This window comes from Dermacentor albipictus, chromosome 1, assembly GCF_038994185.2.
Source record: "Dermacentor albipictus isolate Rhodes 1998 colony chromosome 1, USDA_Dalb.pri_finalv2, whole genome shotgun sequence".
In the NCBI taxonomy this organism is placed as follows: domain Eukaryota; kingdom Metazoa; phylum Arthropoda; class Arachnida; order Ixodida; family Ixodidae; genus Dermacentor; species Dermacentor albipictus.
In genome coordinates, this window is record NC_091821.1 from 266,201,948 (window position 1) to 266,218,588 (window position 16,641).

Consider the following 16,641-nt stretch of genomic DNA (forward strand, 5'->3'; position numbering starts at 1 on the left):
CTCTCGAACTGGCGTGCGGCTTCTTGCAGCCAGTTCCATAGCCAAGCCCGGCCAAGCCCAGCCAAAACTCGTCAAAAGCCAAAATGGCGGTTGGAACGCGCTGCCTAGTTTAGCCCAGGCGGGTGCGGGGTGCTAAGTTGCGACGTACCATGCGGGAACGTTTTCACAGCTACAACATAACAGCGGGGTTCCTTATACATTGTATCCTGTGGAAGCTATGCCGGGACCGGATGAAAACGACGTAGCAGCCGGGAAAACGCAGCAGTGAGGAACGTAACAGCGGGGTTCTACTGTACACTATACTGATGGGCAACTTCAATGCCAAGGTAGGCACGAAGCAGGCTGGAGACAAGGCACTGGGGGAATATGGCATAGGCACTACGAATAGCAGGGTAGAGTTATTAGTAGAGTTTGCGGAACAAAATAATATGTCGATAATGAATTCCTTTTTCCGCTAGCGTGATAGCCGAAAGTGGACGTGGAGGAGCCCGAACGGCGAGACTAGAAATGAAATAGACTTCATACCCTGCGCTAACCCTGGCATCATACAAGATGTGGACGTGCTCAGCAAGGTGCGCTGTAGTGACCATAGGATGGTAAGAACTCGAATTAGTCTAGACCTGAGGAGGGAACGAAAGAAACTGGTACATAAGAAGCCGATGAATGAGTTAGCGGTAAGAGGGAAAATAGAGGAATTCCAGATCAAGCTACAGAACAGGTATTCGGCTTCAACTCAGGAAGAGGACCTTAGTGTTGAAGCAACGAACGACAATCTTGTGCGCATCATTAAGGAGTGTGCAATAGAAGTCGGTGGTAACTCTGTTAGACAGGATACCAGTAAGCTATCGCAGGAGACGAAAGATCTGATCAAGCAACGCCAATGTATGAAAGCCTCTAACCCTACAGCCAGAATAGAACTGGCAGAACTTTCGAAGTTAATCAACAAGCATAAGACAGCTGACATAAGGAAGTATAATATGGACAGACATGAACATGCTCTCAGGAACGGAGGAAGCCTAAAAGCAGTGAAGAAGAAACTATCAATTGGCAAGAATCAGATGCATGCGTTAAGAGACAAATCCGGCAATATCATTACTTATATGGATAAGATAGTTCAAGTGGCTGAGGGGTTCTATAGAGATTTATACAGTACCAGTGGCACCCACGATGATAATGGAAGCGAGGATAGTCTAGAGGAATTCGAAATCCCACAAGTAACGCCAGAAGAAGCAAAGAAAGCCTTGGGAGCTATGCAAAGGGGGAAGGCAGCTGGGAGGGTAACAGCAGATTTGTTGAAGGATGGTGGGCAGATTGTTCTAGAGAAACTGGCCACCCTGTATACGCAATGCCTCATGAATTCGAGCGTACCGGAATCTTGGAAAAACGCTAACATAATCCTAATCCATAAGAAAGGGGACGCCAAAGACTTGAAAAATTATAGACCGATCAGCTTACTGTCCGTTGCCTACAAAGTATTTACTAAGGTAATTGCAAATAGAATAAGGAACACCTTAGACTTCCGTCAACCAAAGGACCAAGTAGGATTCCGTAAAGGCTACTCAACAATAAAACATATTCACACTATCAATCAGGTGATAGAGAAATGTGCGGAATATAACCAAACCTTATATGTAGCTTTCATTGATTGCAAAGAAGCGTTTGATTCAGTCGAAACCTCAGCAGTCATGGAGGCATTGCGGAATCAGGGTGTGGACGAGCCGTATGTAAAAATACTGAAAGATATCTATAGCGGCTCCACAGCCACCGTAGTCCTCCATAAAGAAAGCAACAAAATCTCAGTAAAGAAAGGCGTCTGGCAGGGAGATAGGATCTCTCTAATGCTGTTCGCCGCGTGTTTACAGGAGGTATTCAGAGACCTGGATTGGGAAGAATTGGGGATAAAAGTTAATGGAGAATACCTTAGTAACTTGCGATTCGCTGATGATATTGCCTTGCTTAGTAACTCAGGGGGTCAACTGCAATGCATGCTTACTGATCTGGAGAAGCAAAGCCGAAGGGTGGGTCTAAAAATTAATCTGCAGAAAACTTAAGTAATGTTTAACAGTCTTGGAAGAGAACAGCAGTTTACGATAGGTAGTGAGGCACTGGAAGTGGTAAGGGAATACATCTACTTAGGACAGGTAGTGACTGCGGATCCGGATCATGAGACTCAAATAATCAGAAGAATAAGGATGGGCTGGGGTGCATTTGGCAGGCATTCTCAGATCATGAACAACAGGTTGCCATTATCCCTCAAGAGAAAAGTTTATAACAGCCGTGTCTTACCAGTACTCACCTACGGGGCAGAAACCTGGAGGCTTACGAAAAGGGTTTTACTCAAATTGAGGACGACGCAACGAGCTATGGAAAGAAGAATGATAGGTGTAATGTTAAGGGATAAGAAAAGATCAGATTGGGTGAGGGAACAAACGCGAGTTAATGACATCTTAGTTGAAATCAAGAAATAGAAATGGGCATGGGCAGGACACGTAATGAGAAGGGAAGATAACTGATGGTCATTAAGAGTTATGGAATGGATTCCAAGGGAAGGGAAGCGTAGCAGAGGGTGGCAGAAAGTTAGGTGGGCGGATGAGATTAAGAAGTTTGCAGGGACAACATGGCCACAATTATTATGTGACCGGGGTAGTTGGAGAAATATGGGAGAGGCCTTTGCCCTGCAGTGGGCGTAACCAGGCTGCTGATGATGATGATGAACTAAACGTCACCCTCGACTGCCCTTTCTTGCTTCCTGAACTTCACGCTGCCCTTTTTAAATTGACACTTAACACATCGCCAGGAAATGACAAGGTGACCAACAGGATCCTATGAAACCTCCTTCACAAGGCCATACATAGATGGACTCCTTGACTGCATGAATAACTGCTGGGAAAAAGGCGAGCTCCCGGCAGTATGGAAGCACGCAGAAGTCACTATGATACCAAAACCCAACAAGCCACTACAAATCTGCAACCTATGACTTATCTCCCTTGCTTCCTGTGCCGGAAAGCTCTTCAAACACAAGGTTCATGGTCGCCTCACCCCATGCCTCGAGACTCAGGACCCATGCCTGGCACACTGTTTGGCTTCCGACAGCTCCTCTCAGCACATCATATACTCCTGCAGCTCAAGGAAAACCTCTTGGACTACCTAGAGCACCAAAAAAAGTGCTCTATTTTAGCAGTGGATGTAAAAGGAGCCTTCATTAATGTGAAGCATGAAGTAATCCTCGAGAATCTCCAAGGCAAAAGCTGCGGAATCCAGACCTACCAATATGTAAGAGACTTCCTTAAAAATTGCTTGGCTAGGTTAGTATCGGCAACCTCCGAAGCGACAAATTTGAAATCCCCTACAAAGGCACCCCTCTAGAGTCAGTCATTTCAACTTTGTTGTTCAGTCTTGCCATGATTAAGCTCTCGCAACGATTCGATGCCTTCGAAGGCTTAAACCATGCAATATACACCGACGATATAATGTTATGCACAAAAGCATCCACAACCAGCCAACAGCAAACCACCCTCCTAGAGGCAATCAATCAGAAAAGTACTTCCCAAAATGCAGTCTCCAGTGTGCTTGAAAAATCAAGAGCTACTTATACTCAAGGCAAGGACCCGGAGAAGACCACCGGCCCATTTCACCCCCCGATCCCAAAATCACACTCGCACAAGTTGGCTCCCTCCACGCCTTTGACCTCATAATACATAAAGATGGTTCTGGCACAGCTACACTTCCGAAGCTTCACAAGACCCTAATACAAGTTACTCATCTCATTAGGCGCATAACCATGCAACGAAGAGGACTCAAGGAGCTAGAAACCATCCAAATAATCTGTCCACCTTAAAGCTGAAACGAAAAAAAATCAAATATCATCTAAAAGCAATCGAGCCCATTAGGGCTTCCCAGTACGACCTCAACCATGTCACTCCTCAAACTTGGCATCCATAACACCTGGGAAGAAATTAGTGAAGCGCATAGGGCCAGCCAGCTTGGAATGCCTTTAAGCTGACTCAAACAGGCTAAGCAGTAGTTTGCAAATTCGCGTACAGCGAAAACTTCGTAGCAGACTCGGACGCGAAAGCCCAATTACTGCCACTTCTCAGAGACCTTATCTCAGTCGCTTCAGTACCTCACAACATGCATGCAACACAACACAAAGACAGAAGACAAGCAAGAATTCGAGTGCCAAGCAAGAAATGCTCGGAGAACCCCAACACAAGATATACAATTGCCGAGGAAGTGGCCATCATCATCGGCATTGTCACATGCAAGCACACAGGCATCTTGAGCGGCGCACAAACCACGTGTAGAAACCTGCAAAAAGGCCAAATCTCTGCGGCAGCAGTGAAGATACTAAAAGAAATAATAAGACTATGAAAACTCCCCGAAACCTACGTTGCATGGACCCCAAACCATGAACACCTGGCAGGAAATGAAGCAGCACATGCTGCTGCCCGAGAGCATATCAGCTGGGATTTCCTGCCGCACAGGCTCCAGAAAGCGACGAGGGTGGAAGACATTCCCATCAACTATGCCATATTGCAACACTACCAACTGGAAAGAAAACAATATCTGCTACTACATCCAAAATTAAGAAAAAAATTAAATTAAAACCACTTTCCAATTATGAGGCACGCTGTAGTGGAGGACTCTGGAAATTTTGACCGCCTATGGTTCTTAAACGTGCACCCTAATCTAAGTACACGGGTGTTTTCGCATTTCGCCTCCATCGAAATGCGGCCGCCGTGGCTGGGATGTGATCTCGTGACCTCGTGCTCAGCAGCCCAACACCATAGCCACTGAGCAACCACGGCAGGTAAAATTAAGCAAGAAAGAAGCCAACACCCTCTGCAGACTACAAACAAATAAATATGGCCATGAAATTATCATGCACGAGATGCACCCCATAAAATTCTCATACTTATGGCGATTTCATGATGTACCAGACACCCTCTAACACATTATGTTGGTGTGTCCACATCGCGAGAAAAATAATCAAGATGTAGCTTCAAAAACACTAGTACAAGTCATCGAAGAAACGAGGGAGGCAATGTTAACGGCACAGAGCCTGGAGGATCAGCGAAGTTTGGTGGCCCAGGCCACGGCATTAGCCAGTGGCTTTCTGGACTGAGAGGGCTGCCCACCTAGGGCAAAGAAAACACTTTCTCACTGTTTCGCATATATTTGGCTTGCCCTAGGAAGACTTTCAAGAGATAACCATTGCTCAATATTTCTGATTATGGTACTCAGTTCTAATGTACACCTTTTAATTTTTTTTTCAATAAAATTGCACCAGAAATTGCCTGCATGGCACAATTGGACAAAACTGAAACCGCCTTTGTACGTTTTACCGCATAATTATAATTAAGACGCCGTGCGTCGAAGCTGGCTTTAGGAAATTGGCCATCAAGTGCAATGCGTATCAGACCCTTGCCCATTTTTCTTGCTAAAAAGTTACGTGTGCATTCAGGGTGTCTACCATTTGACATTTCCAAATTCCCTGAATTTTCCAGGTTTTCCCTGAGTGCCTTTGCGAAATTCCCTGAGTGATGCAGAACTATGTTTTATGTCAAGATGGACTAAAACCATATCACCTGATGCTGTCACTCTCATATGCTCAGTAAGCATATGAAAAAAATGGAAAAAAAACGCCTTAATCCAACTTGAATACTAAGGAGTAGTGTTTATGTTATTCAAAAAAAGAATAGGATGGAGGGGTTAGTAAAATGCACAGCAAATAAAATGTCTTAAAAAAAATAGCAAATTGAGTCAGACATTCCCAAATACAAATAAAAAGGAGATCCATACGGAAGCAAATATTTTCGAATATGACCTATTTCTATCAACTGATAGCAAGCTCAATAGTATGAGGCTCGAACTTTGTCACAATTCAGATTCTCTCGCAACAGCTCGTAAGTCAACCTCAACTGTCCTGACATACTCTCAGCCCGCGCACGACGTCTCAGTTTTGTGTTCCACTGCGTTAGAGTTTATTTTGGTTTGGATGAGGGACACCTGCATCTTGGCATCAGCCAACACTTCGTTTTTTGAGCTCAAAACGGCAGCAGCACGCTTCCTTTCCCGTTCATTCCCCAATGCATAGGTACTTTCTGTTCTTGTCCTCCTTCCGCCACTCGTTTGCCCTACAGACCATTTGAAGCATCTTCTTGGTCAGTTGCACAGTTCAAGTCCGATTTTTCGAACTCCCTAGGGGCCGCGAAAACACCCGAAAAGTCACCCAGTTGGAAATAATAACGTACTAGGAATATTGGTGCTCGTACTGTGACAGGAAATACTGGGTGCACGCATGTATAAGGAATACGCACTGTGTCCTGTGGCAGTAGCCCTTTCCCACGCATGTTATGTTTCACTGCAATACTTTTGCATATGCTTCACCAAGCAACATTTCTGTACAGAGGCGAAGCTGACTTTCGGGAACCGGCATTATGTAACGCACCGTGCTTTCCAAGCTTCTAAGCCAATCGCGAGGACCACAAAGGAGGAGTCCGTGCCATTGCTGACAGCAGCGAATTCTTTCAATAAAAAACACGGCACCCAACGGCAAAAAGCTTCACAGCGAACGTCGAAGCAGCTAGGCCTAGCCTTGCCGCAGTGGTGGCTACGGCTGCCAGATGATCTGCGTGCGAGAACGCCAATTTGAGGCGGCGAGGTAATCAAAATGGCAGCGGTGGCGGCTTTCAGTAATGCCATTTCGGACCTGTTGTCAGGGCAAAATGTCCGGAAAATCATACGGCGAAGAGTTCTTGTGTCCGAAATTTCAGGCGCTCTGATACATTGAGTCTGTGGGGTATGTGGTGGTGCCGCGAAGCCGTCCAAATTATCGGGAATCCGGAAAGTCGGTCATTGAATGTACACTGGCAACTCCTCCAGCCGACAACAGGGCGTCAAATACGATTCATTACGATTCCTGTCTGTTATGCGAGCCAGCATTACCACGACTTTCGACCCTTTCAATAAAATTACACCTAACTTTCCCTGTAGAGGCACAAATTCCCCGAGTTTTCCCTGAGTTTTTCCAGACTACTCAAAAACCCCGAGAATTCCCAGTTTTCCCGGTTGGTAGACATCCTGGCATTACATTTCTGCTTTGTTTAGAAGGTGTAATATAATTCGTACATTATGTTTCTACTTCCGACACAAAAATGGGTGTGCATTTGATTCAGACGTGTTTACAATAGGGGAAATCAGCTGTGTGTTTTGACAGTTTTTCTCCAGCTTGTTAAATTTGACCTGCCAGAGTCAGCTTCATCAGTCCTGTCTGGGTCAAATTAATGCAAGAAAGCTGAAATTCAGTCGACTTCCCAGCACTAAAAGCACTAGCAGCTACTGCCATGAGCAGAAAGTGCGTATCCTGGAATTGTACGTTCCACTCGGCAAATCTTCCCTGTGTTTATTGACTAGAATTTGTCATTGTGCCCAAAATTAAAATTAACAAATGCCATGACTGTGTCGTCATCCATATTTTGTGGAACCTTTGCATTTAGTTTTCTTTTTTTTTATTGGTTGCCTTTAATCCCTTGATTGTTCATGGCAAACCAAAACACATTTGAACCAGCTTAAAAAAAGGGGAGGGAAGGGAAAGAATGCTCCCCCCTTTATCTGCCTTAAAATGCCAAACAATGGCCAGAGAACATGAGCTTTGTTAGCAATTAAGCAGCTGAAGACTAAATTTTGGTGGCAAGGACATTTTTCTGCTTTGTGCTGAAATTGCCTGTGCACTATCCTTGCACACACCTTTTAACTATCACACAAGGAACAGCATTTGCTCCCATTGTAACTAAATTAGTATCAAAATGTCCTTGACTGACGTTGTTCCTGCACAGCAAAATTTGTTTGCAGCACAAAGTCTTCTGTGCAAGGTTATGTACCAATTTCACTTTAACACAGGCAAAAATGCAAAAACTTTGTAGTCTTAAACTTGGCGCAAATGATTCTAAGATAGGTTTTCCTTTTTTTCTGATAAAAATGGTGACCAGGGTAAAGCTGAAAGACTTACCGTATGCTAAAACCAAAATGACCATTTTTTTTTCATGCACCAGTAGAATACCAAAACAAATAGTACTGTATCTTCTTATTACCTTGGACACGTAACTACACTACACAGCTCACTGCCCTGGTAGACTACTGCTAGTAAAAATAGCAATCGCATAGCACGTCTAAATGAATGCAGTAGCATGTGCCAGAATACCTTTGCACAAGGCGTGGGTGGAGCCTTGTGGTATTGACCTTATGGCATTGAGTGACATCTGTGAGAATTTTGTTACAATATGCCACTTCATACTTTTTTAAAAGGGGAGCAAGGACACAATTTTAGGCTTTTAAAAGAAAATGCGTAATGTGCTTCTATTAATTTGGCAGTTTGTTTAAAATTGCTGGACACTCTTTCAACCAAAATTGTAATTATATGTGTTAGAAGAGGAGGCTCCAGACTATAAACAGTATCAGAAATCTGTCGAAAGAAGTCGGAGCTGTTATTGACCAGCAGGCTGAAATGTTCATGTACAAAGAAATGCTGAATACCAAAGCTAGTGCTATGCAAAGGCTTTTGAGTTGTAAATTTGTGATTAAAATACCTTTATTCTATGACAGCATATGTAGTGTAAGCAGTACATTTTGCATTATTATGTCTGAAATTTTCAGGAATTCGTGAAGAAGCCTCTGCAAAGTCCCCAATGGCAGCACCGCAGCATCTCTGAAGCATTTGCTTGGCATTGAAGACATGTTCCCGCACTACAGTACCCTCTAGGAATGTGCAGTGTGATGGAAAAAGTCTATTCACTGAGGGAGGAAAACAAATGGGAATGTCTTGGCCAAACTGTGGACACCCTTCCGGCAATGAATGGACACTGTTGCTTTGGCTGGTCTGTCGCATTATTCTGGGAAAAGCAGTTAGTCATCCTGTTGAGTTGCTGAATCTCTTCCCTTTTGTGGCGGCCATAGGTGAAAAAGTGTTTCTGGGAGATGGTGTAGCAGTTTTGCAGCACAAGAGAGGAAAAAATAAAAAAATAGGAATATTGTGCATTTTTTGAAAAGATGGCCATCATTGCTACGAACTTCTCCCCCTTGGAGTAGTGTACACCTTCTTACCAGGTGGTGATAATGCTGCCCGAAGTATTTTAGTATGGCTGCATAGGAATTTCAAACAATGTTATGAAGAGGCTTGCAATTCCATATTTTTTTTATTTTTTTCACCATACAGTTTTTCTGGAAGCATATGGCAGTCTGGGCTCCCAATTTGAATACTTTCTTTCACTCTGCACTGAACACTGTTCCTTTTGATTGCTGGAAATGTGTACCGAGTTGCGGAAAATTACACGTATGCTAAACTTGCACATAAATATGGGCTTTTTTGCACCAGTGTTGCCCTATATTTAGGAACTTCAGTGGCTGAAATGCAAAATTTGTACAATTCACTCCCATAGTTCTCATTGGTTCTATTTTCAGTTTGTTTACACACATTTTTAGTTGCAATGATACAGCTAGCTGTCTGGCAAGTAAGTTGCATTTAGAGAGATGTCTGGGTGATGTGTATTTCATGCACAGCTCAGTTTGAAATTCTATAGGTGACCATCTAAGGGCATTGACATGGAATCTTGTACACACACCATGCTAAATTATTTAAAGTTTAGTGCATCGAGCCATCTGCTGCACAGCATGTTCTGTCTCATTGTTTCTTTAAATCTGACATAGAATAAGAGTAACCAGGAATTGGGAAAGGTGGAGGATACATTCCCATGGAAGTGAGTGGGCAATCCCCTTGTACCTCGGCTTATGCCATGCAGACTCCACAAAGAAGTATCTAGTGGGGAAGGACCTATTCAGTGGCACCAGAAGATGGCATAACAGCATCACTGCTACACTGGGCTGATGGTGCGTGCTGTGAAAATCAGTATTTGAAAGAATGATTGGGACTTCACATATTCAGCAGCTATTTAAGGAAGCAGAAAAGCCTGGCATTGTTCATGGATACAGTTGTGGTCTGTCTGAAATGTTCAGTATGAGACTATAGAAAATGTCAAAAGCCATAAGGGATGAGTGAGTTGGGGACAAATGTTTGTAATGTAATATATTTATTAAAACAATGCAAAAATAGTTAAATATCAACATTGCATTCATGATGTAGCAAAGTGTTGCACTGCATAAGTAAAGCAGTGCCAGCTTTTATGAACATCCACCAAGCATAATGCAATTGGAAAACAGACTGGCATAAGTCTGAAGCAGGAGAGCTTTACAGGTGCATTGCAAAACAGCAATGGCAGGTAATGAATCTTCCAACTAGGAGTAGTTCTCCACAAAAGCAAAAATCTTTTTTATAACCATGGTACATCAAATGTTTTAAATTATAAGTGGTGAAGGCAATGTACATTGTCACCATTCCAAAAAAAAAAAAAAATTCTGTGCTGTTTCTATTTTCTAATAATAATGTGCCTGATGTGCAACTGGAAATAAATGCTTTCAAACATGAACTGTGCCATATATGCTTGCATATCATAGCTTGTCCTTGTTGCACAAGTTAAAGAATAATGAGTCCTCATAACAACCACATCTACCAGATTGTAGCAAGAGCATTCCAGTCTGCAAAGGCCGTAGCAGCTTCAGACCGAGGTTGTCTCTGCCTACAGGTGTGTCTATTTGAGCAATGTAAGAACCTAGCCTCGCTTGCCCACTGTCAAGAAATGAAAGCAGCATCCTAAAGCGGCAACTACAAAATGTGTTTGCATGAGCTGTCTTTGTAGCCAACTTCAGCACTAGCTGCAACAGCTTGTAAATGCCCTAACAAACTTTAGCATCCACCATTGTTTGACAGTACTGCTTCATGCTGTTAGGACCCTGTAAATGCTGCTTGCACCATTAGATTCTGTTAAGTCTCCACCATGAAGAATTCATGATCGCTTCTGGAGCTTGGGGCATAAAAAATTGTGGTCTTAGCGTTTTGGAATAATTTTGGTCCACATAGGTTGGACCATTGAAACTATATTTCGCTAGAATTTCATATCGTTACAATGTTATTGTATGTGTATATATTAAGTTCTTGTGTACGTACATCGGGAGACAATATGCTGAACAAAGCTTGATCAGCCCTTTTCTTCTTTCCATGCGTAATCACAAAAAGGCGGCACAAGTTCACTGCAACATGTTTCACAGGTAACAGCGATGCGAGAAAAACTGATAACAAGGCCTCTGCATCATGAACGAGCAAGAGAGCTAATACAATATATTCAGCCGTTGGTTAAACATTACCATTGTATATACTAAAATAACTTCCAATACAAGGCAACAATACACTATGTATATAATATATATTTCGTCAAGTACTGTGACAATTATCACCACCAGGATTTTTTCCACATGACGGTATATATGACGTGTGGTGTGTGTGTATATATATATATATATATATATATATATCAAATTGCAGGAGGCAGTTGCTTCCTGCCAGGCAAATGGACTAAATTATAGACACCATGGCACTTCGATTAGATTCCACAGCACTATACTGGCATTGAAGAAAACAGACTATGCAGAACATATAAACAGAAAACAAAGTAACGGGCCTCTGCATGAGTATGGCATATTAACGCTCAACAAGTGACAACAGAAGGTATTATCAGAGTAGAGTTCTTGGAACACCGATCAGATCGTAGGCTCTTTGAGCTATGGTACATGGGTTAATTGGAAGCTACTCCGTGTGTTTATGTACAAGGCTATGAAGAGATGGCGCATGTCATGCAAATAACTGAAACGGTAAAAATATTTGCTGAAGAAAAAAAAAACAGCATTAACTAGGCAGCAATGTCTGCTGATAAAAGTCTGGATCATCTTCCTCATCGGACTGGAGGTTCACATCTTCACCATCCAGCTGCAAAAAAAATTTGAAAATGTGTATCAGATGGTGGCAGTACAAGGAAGCGTTGGTTCCTTGAAGATGGTTGCTACATGTGTTCGCTTGCAGCAACCTTTCAATGCATACATGCGATTTTAAAATATCTTGAGGCAGTCAAATGAGAAAAACTATTCTAGCACATGTGCATGTAATAAGACACTTGGCAGTTCTGTGCTCACTGTAAGGCCGCACTTATTATCTGCATAATGCCTTTGTTAGGCTGCGTAGATTCGGGGCTGGCAAAAGCTATGTTGAGGCATCTCTTGAGGCATTCCAATTCTTCTTAGGGACTTATTTTGAAAAAAATTTACCCCAATTTTTTTAGGGTGACCATTGAGTGAGAAAAAAATCTTTTGCGTTGGTATATATGCACTCTTCACTCATGAATAACAACAATAAAAAAGGAACTAAACTTATCAGAACTAAAAATTTGATGCATTTTCATGCGCATAGTTCAAGGCTTTGAAAATCCGCACACGAGAATATTTCGCAAGTCTCAAATGTTCCTGCTCTTACACTAATACGTACGTCCATAGCGTAATCGAACTGCATAGGTGCGCGCACTCAAGAAAACTGTTTGGTTCTGTGCCCATCAAAAAAAAGCAACACGTGTGACAAACTTCCGCTAATCTTCATCTTATCGCCAACCAGCTAGGGCAATTAGTTTTCGCGAGTCTTAAAAGAAAAGAGAAACGGAAAAGCATGCACGGTGGCATCCTTCCTATGCGCACCTGTATGAGCACTAAACGAGCGAGAAACAAGCGGTCGCCCTTTGAGCGATTAGTAACGAGATAGCTATCAGTTTTGCAAGCGCAAAAAGCTGAAACCGCCTGCGAAACAAAATCCAAACAGCCGCCCGCCCGCGCGCGTGCGTGCCAACGCGCGCGCGAGCGGTAGTATATAGACGCGCAGGAGGAAACTAGCGCTAAAACAAACCATGCAATGAAAACCGAGAGAGGGAGGCGTGTGAAAAAAATTCCCTGTATCCCCCCATAGTGGCAGCACATGACAGAAAAGACAAAGTTAGGAAATTGGTGCGCTTTTCAAACGTACAGACGGCGCCGTAAACATACGGCATCAACCATTTTTGGACTTGTTCGCGCTGCCGTATATTTAAGTCATTGACCGTCAAAGAGTTAAATGCCTCTTTGTAAGACACCATTCAGGGTACAGCACCAATTTGTTCGAAAACTCTTTACAAGCAATGCGCCATGCTGACTGGTTGCTGCCTTTCAACTAATATTGATATTTCAGCCTTTGTCCAGTTTTACGGAAAACATACTCTGTAGTTGCTCAGCGTGCACACACAAAAACGCAAAGATGCAAAGGGCATCATAACAGTATCGCCAGCATTGCCCCCTTTTGCTCTTATGAACTTAGTGCTAGTGCTTGCTATATTAATGTAATGAACTGCTAATTGGTTGCACAAAATAAGCTAGCTTGATTCATCACTTGAACATTTTGAAGACTCCAGATGGTTCAACAATTCACTCAGTTGGCTAAAGACTGCAAAATAAAGAAGAATGCAGCAATTGTCCTCAGCAGTTCAAATACACTACAGTGTTTTGTTTTAGAATCGTCACTGTTTCCATCTGATTTTTTTCCATCTGAATGGAACAAAATCAAATTATCTGCCCAATTTTATTACTCCAATATAATTTGTGTCAATACAGAAATGAAGGTGCCCTTTAACCAATAGCAGTGCAATTCCCAGTGATTAAGACAATGAAGGTGTATAAAAAAGACATCTCACACATTGCAGTTCCTTTTCAGTGAAAATGTACTTGAGCTGAAGCCGCAATGGAATCATAAGCAGCAGCACAAAAGGGAAAGCCAAGGCCAGTGAAGATGACTTGACTGCCCAAAGTACAATAAGGCAGACCACTTGCAGAAGAGTGTAAAGGTGCATCTTTGTAGCTTTCACCTAGCAAGCAGGAAAAAAAGCAACATAAATATTTGTTCAGACACTAATAGTAAGGCGATGGGTGTACCTTTTGTGCATAAGGCACACCTGGGAAGTGCTTTGTTGGCTTGAAGAAAAGAATAATTCGCTCAAATAGTTGTATTCCAATCATAGAAGTGATCCCCATGTAGAGAAAAACTCCAAATAGCACAGCAACAGGAACTTCTCGCAACAAAGGGCTCATGAAGACTGACAACCCTGGGATGGAGAAAGAAGAGAGAATGTAAAAATGGCTTCTTATTAAACTCTCCATAAAGCACGTATACACAAATGTCATAGCCACATTAGAAGCAGTAATGAATTTGCAGTAGCTAATAGTCAGTGGAATTTTGTGTCCCAAAGGTGGATGGCCAGCTGTGAAGGATGCCTGTACTGAAGGGGTTCAGTTAACTCTGATCGCCTGGCGTTTTTTAATATTCTCCAACATCTCTGTACATAGGCATTTTTTTGCATTTACTCCCTACAAGAATGTGACCACTGCAGCCAAGAATTAAACTTGTGACCTTGCATAAAGTGGCAGAATGCAATAGCCACTAAGATAACACTACAGATTAAATCACATTAACACAAGCTGGAAGCTTGATAGGACTGCACATAATTGGTTGGATAAAACCAAACAACAAAATCTCTAGGGCTGCACTTCTTGGGTACATCATTTTCAGCATAAGTTGGTAAGTTATACTAGATGTTCTTATATAGGGTGTTCAAGCTAAGGTTCACTGAGCTGTTCACAAAGGAAAAATTATTTTAAAAGAAGAAGGTGCAGGATACGATTTTAAGACCTATGGTGTTCAGTCGTCTGACCTCTGGCAACTGAACCCTGTAGGTGTTATAATTGTATAGTGCACCTTGCTTTCCAATTTTTTTTTTCATTAGACAGAATGGCTAATGTTAGCTGGGACACACGGTATGTTCCTATCACACTAAGTAGTTACCCAAGAGTGGCTGAACAAGGACTGTAGCTCCAGTGACATTCCTTGTTCAACTGTTTAAATTACTTCAAGCCTCCTCTGCCTCTGAATTTCTGTCTTGTTTGAACGCATAGTTAGTAAGTACAGTGCTTAATTACTACAATTGCACAGTGAAACAACAGAGTGCCATGATAAAATATCAGTCATCTGGGCAATCCGACATTTCCCTTCACAAGGAACCAGTTTGATGGCTTTTGAAGCAAAAAATTTGAGTCTGACATATAAAATAAATTTCTTGAATGCATTGTGAGGTGCAGCGAGAAAAATGCTTTGACGCAAGTTCATCCATAAGCTGAGCTCACGAGCTCACCCAGGGTGTGCTTATTGCAGTCTTTGTTTCTACAGTGCTTTGTCAGCAATAAAAGACTACATTTTTGGAATCGCATGCTTTTTTGCACCTTTTGGCAGACTTTACAATGGTGTCTGTCCCTGAGAGCTCGCATGCAAAAGAAAGCTGCTGCTCAACTGTGACCATGAAAGCGATGCACTAGAGTTTTGTTCTTCGAGGGAAGCATTTTTTCTCGTTTCTAATTGTACCGTTTGTAGCAATGACAAGTGCACATATTGTTGCATAGTAGTGACGGTGAAGAAAGCAGCAATACTGTGAATGATGAAACTAGCGTTTTGTTGGGTGAACCTATGCCCTCAAAATCGGGCTACACTTGAAGAACGACGATAGCGGCGAACACAGTCGGCGATCGACGAAGATCTGATCAACGGGTCAAGCGCGTTGGCTTTTTTATGCATGAGTCACAGAAGGTTCCAGAGAAATCACTGGTGCCTGCGTGTCTTCCAGAAAGTACTATACAATTCACGTCGTGCATACACGCAAATCAGATCACACAAGGTTCGGTGACCACAGACAGCAGATGGAACCATCGATAACATTCCAGAAACTTCCAATACATGCTGGCGTGCCCTGCGCTGAGTGATAGCATTTGTTAGACTGTGAAACGCGGTCACATGATAAAAGATAAGCATGTACACATGTCAATATATTGCATAGAGAAGAAGTAAAATTTAGTCTTTATGCTTAAAACATGAAACAAATATGAAAAAGCTTTAGAAGACTTTTCAATGGAGTGAAGTTTGCAATTAAGACAAAAAAAAAAAGAAGCAGAATGAGGGAGGCCACTTTTGCTCAAACTAATAAAACATTTAAGGAATTAAACAAGATGAGTTTTGGTTCAACAAGCACAGCATGTAGAGCGCATGGTTGTAATGATTTGTGTCGAATACTGCATCTCTTTGCACTGCAAAGAGCCCATTAAGAAAGAGAGAAAAAAAAAAAGACCTGGCAGAAACCCTCTCAGGATGACTGTCAATGTTACTGTGATCAACATTGAAGCAATGTAGCACCACACTGATTGCCACCACTGAACCGCGTCATGTATGAGGAGTGTACTGCAGCCAGGCCCCTCTTGCGCTGTCCTCGAGGCACAATATGCTATCTAGGAACCCCACCATTAAGTCCACGCATTACTTGTGTTCCAAGGTGGCGTAAAGGAGGTTCATTGAAGAGGGGCACATACCCTTGGCACATAACCAGTGACCAAAGTTGGTCCAGCGGCAAGTTTTGAACTCAGTTCCCTCAGCACAGCAGGACAATGCCTAACCCATTAGACCATAGACTACCCAGCGAGCCAAGTTGGCAAGATGAGGTTAGGCAGAAACGAACAGACAGACAAGCTTACTGCAATCTGAGTGAAGTTCTGAAAGAGTGCTGATCGCATTAAAAAGAAGAAAAAGCCAGCACTTTTTTCATAATCACATTAAAAAGAGGAAAAAGCCTGCACTTTCTTCATTAA

The 16,641-nt window shown here is 42.6% G+C and overlaps 2 protein-coding genes across 12 annotated transcripts in view; one reads left to right on the plus strand and one right to left on the minus strand.

Annotated features, from left to right (window-relative positions):
* Grasp65 (Golgi reassembly-stacking protein 2) overlaps nt 1–10,481 on the plus strand; it is a 64,247-nt gene extending 53,766 nt beyond the window's left edge. For both annotated transcript variants that reach the window (XM_065448828.1, XM_065448838.1), the window contains exon 10: nt 8,656–10,481. In XM_065448828.1, the coding sequence (XP_065304900.1) occupies nt 8,656–8,711 (56 nt within the window). In that variant the 3' untranslated portion in view covers nt 8,712–10,481. The remainder of the gene's footprint in view (nt 1–8,655) is intronic.
* The window catches only part of LOC135915636 (band 3 anion transport protein-like), a 316,698-nt gene continuing 310,357 nt past the window's right edge, over nt 10,301–16,641 (minus strand). For all 10 annotated transcript variants that reach the window (XM_065448767.2, XM_065448776.2, XM_065448789.1 and 7 more), the window contains 3 exons: nt 13,891–14,060; nt 13,653–13,823; nt 10,301–11,875 (listed from right to left, as the gene is read on the minus strand). In XM_065448767.2, the coding sequence (XP_065304839.1) occupies nt 11,795–11,875; nt 13,653–13,823; nt 13,891–14,060 (422 nt within the window). In that variant the 3' untranslated portion in view covers nt 10,301–11,794. The remainder of the gene's footprint in view (nt 11,876–13,652; nt 13,824–13,890; nt 14,061–16,641) is intronic.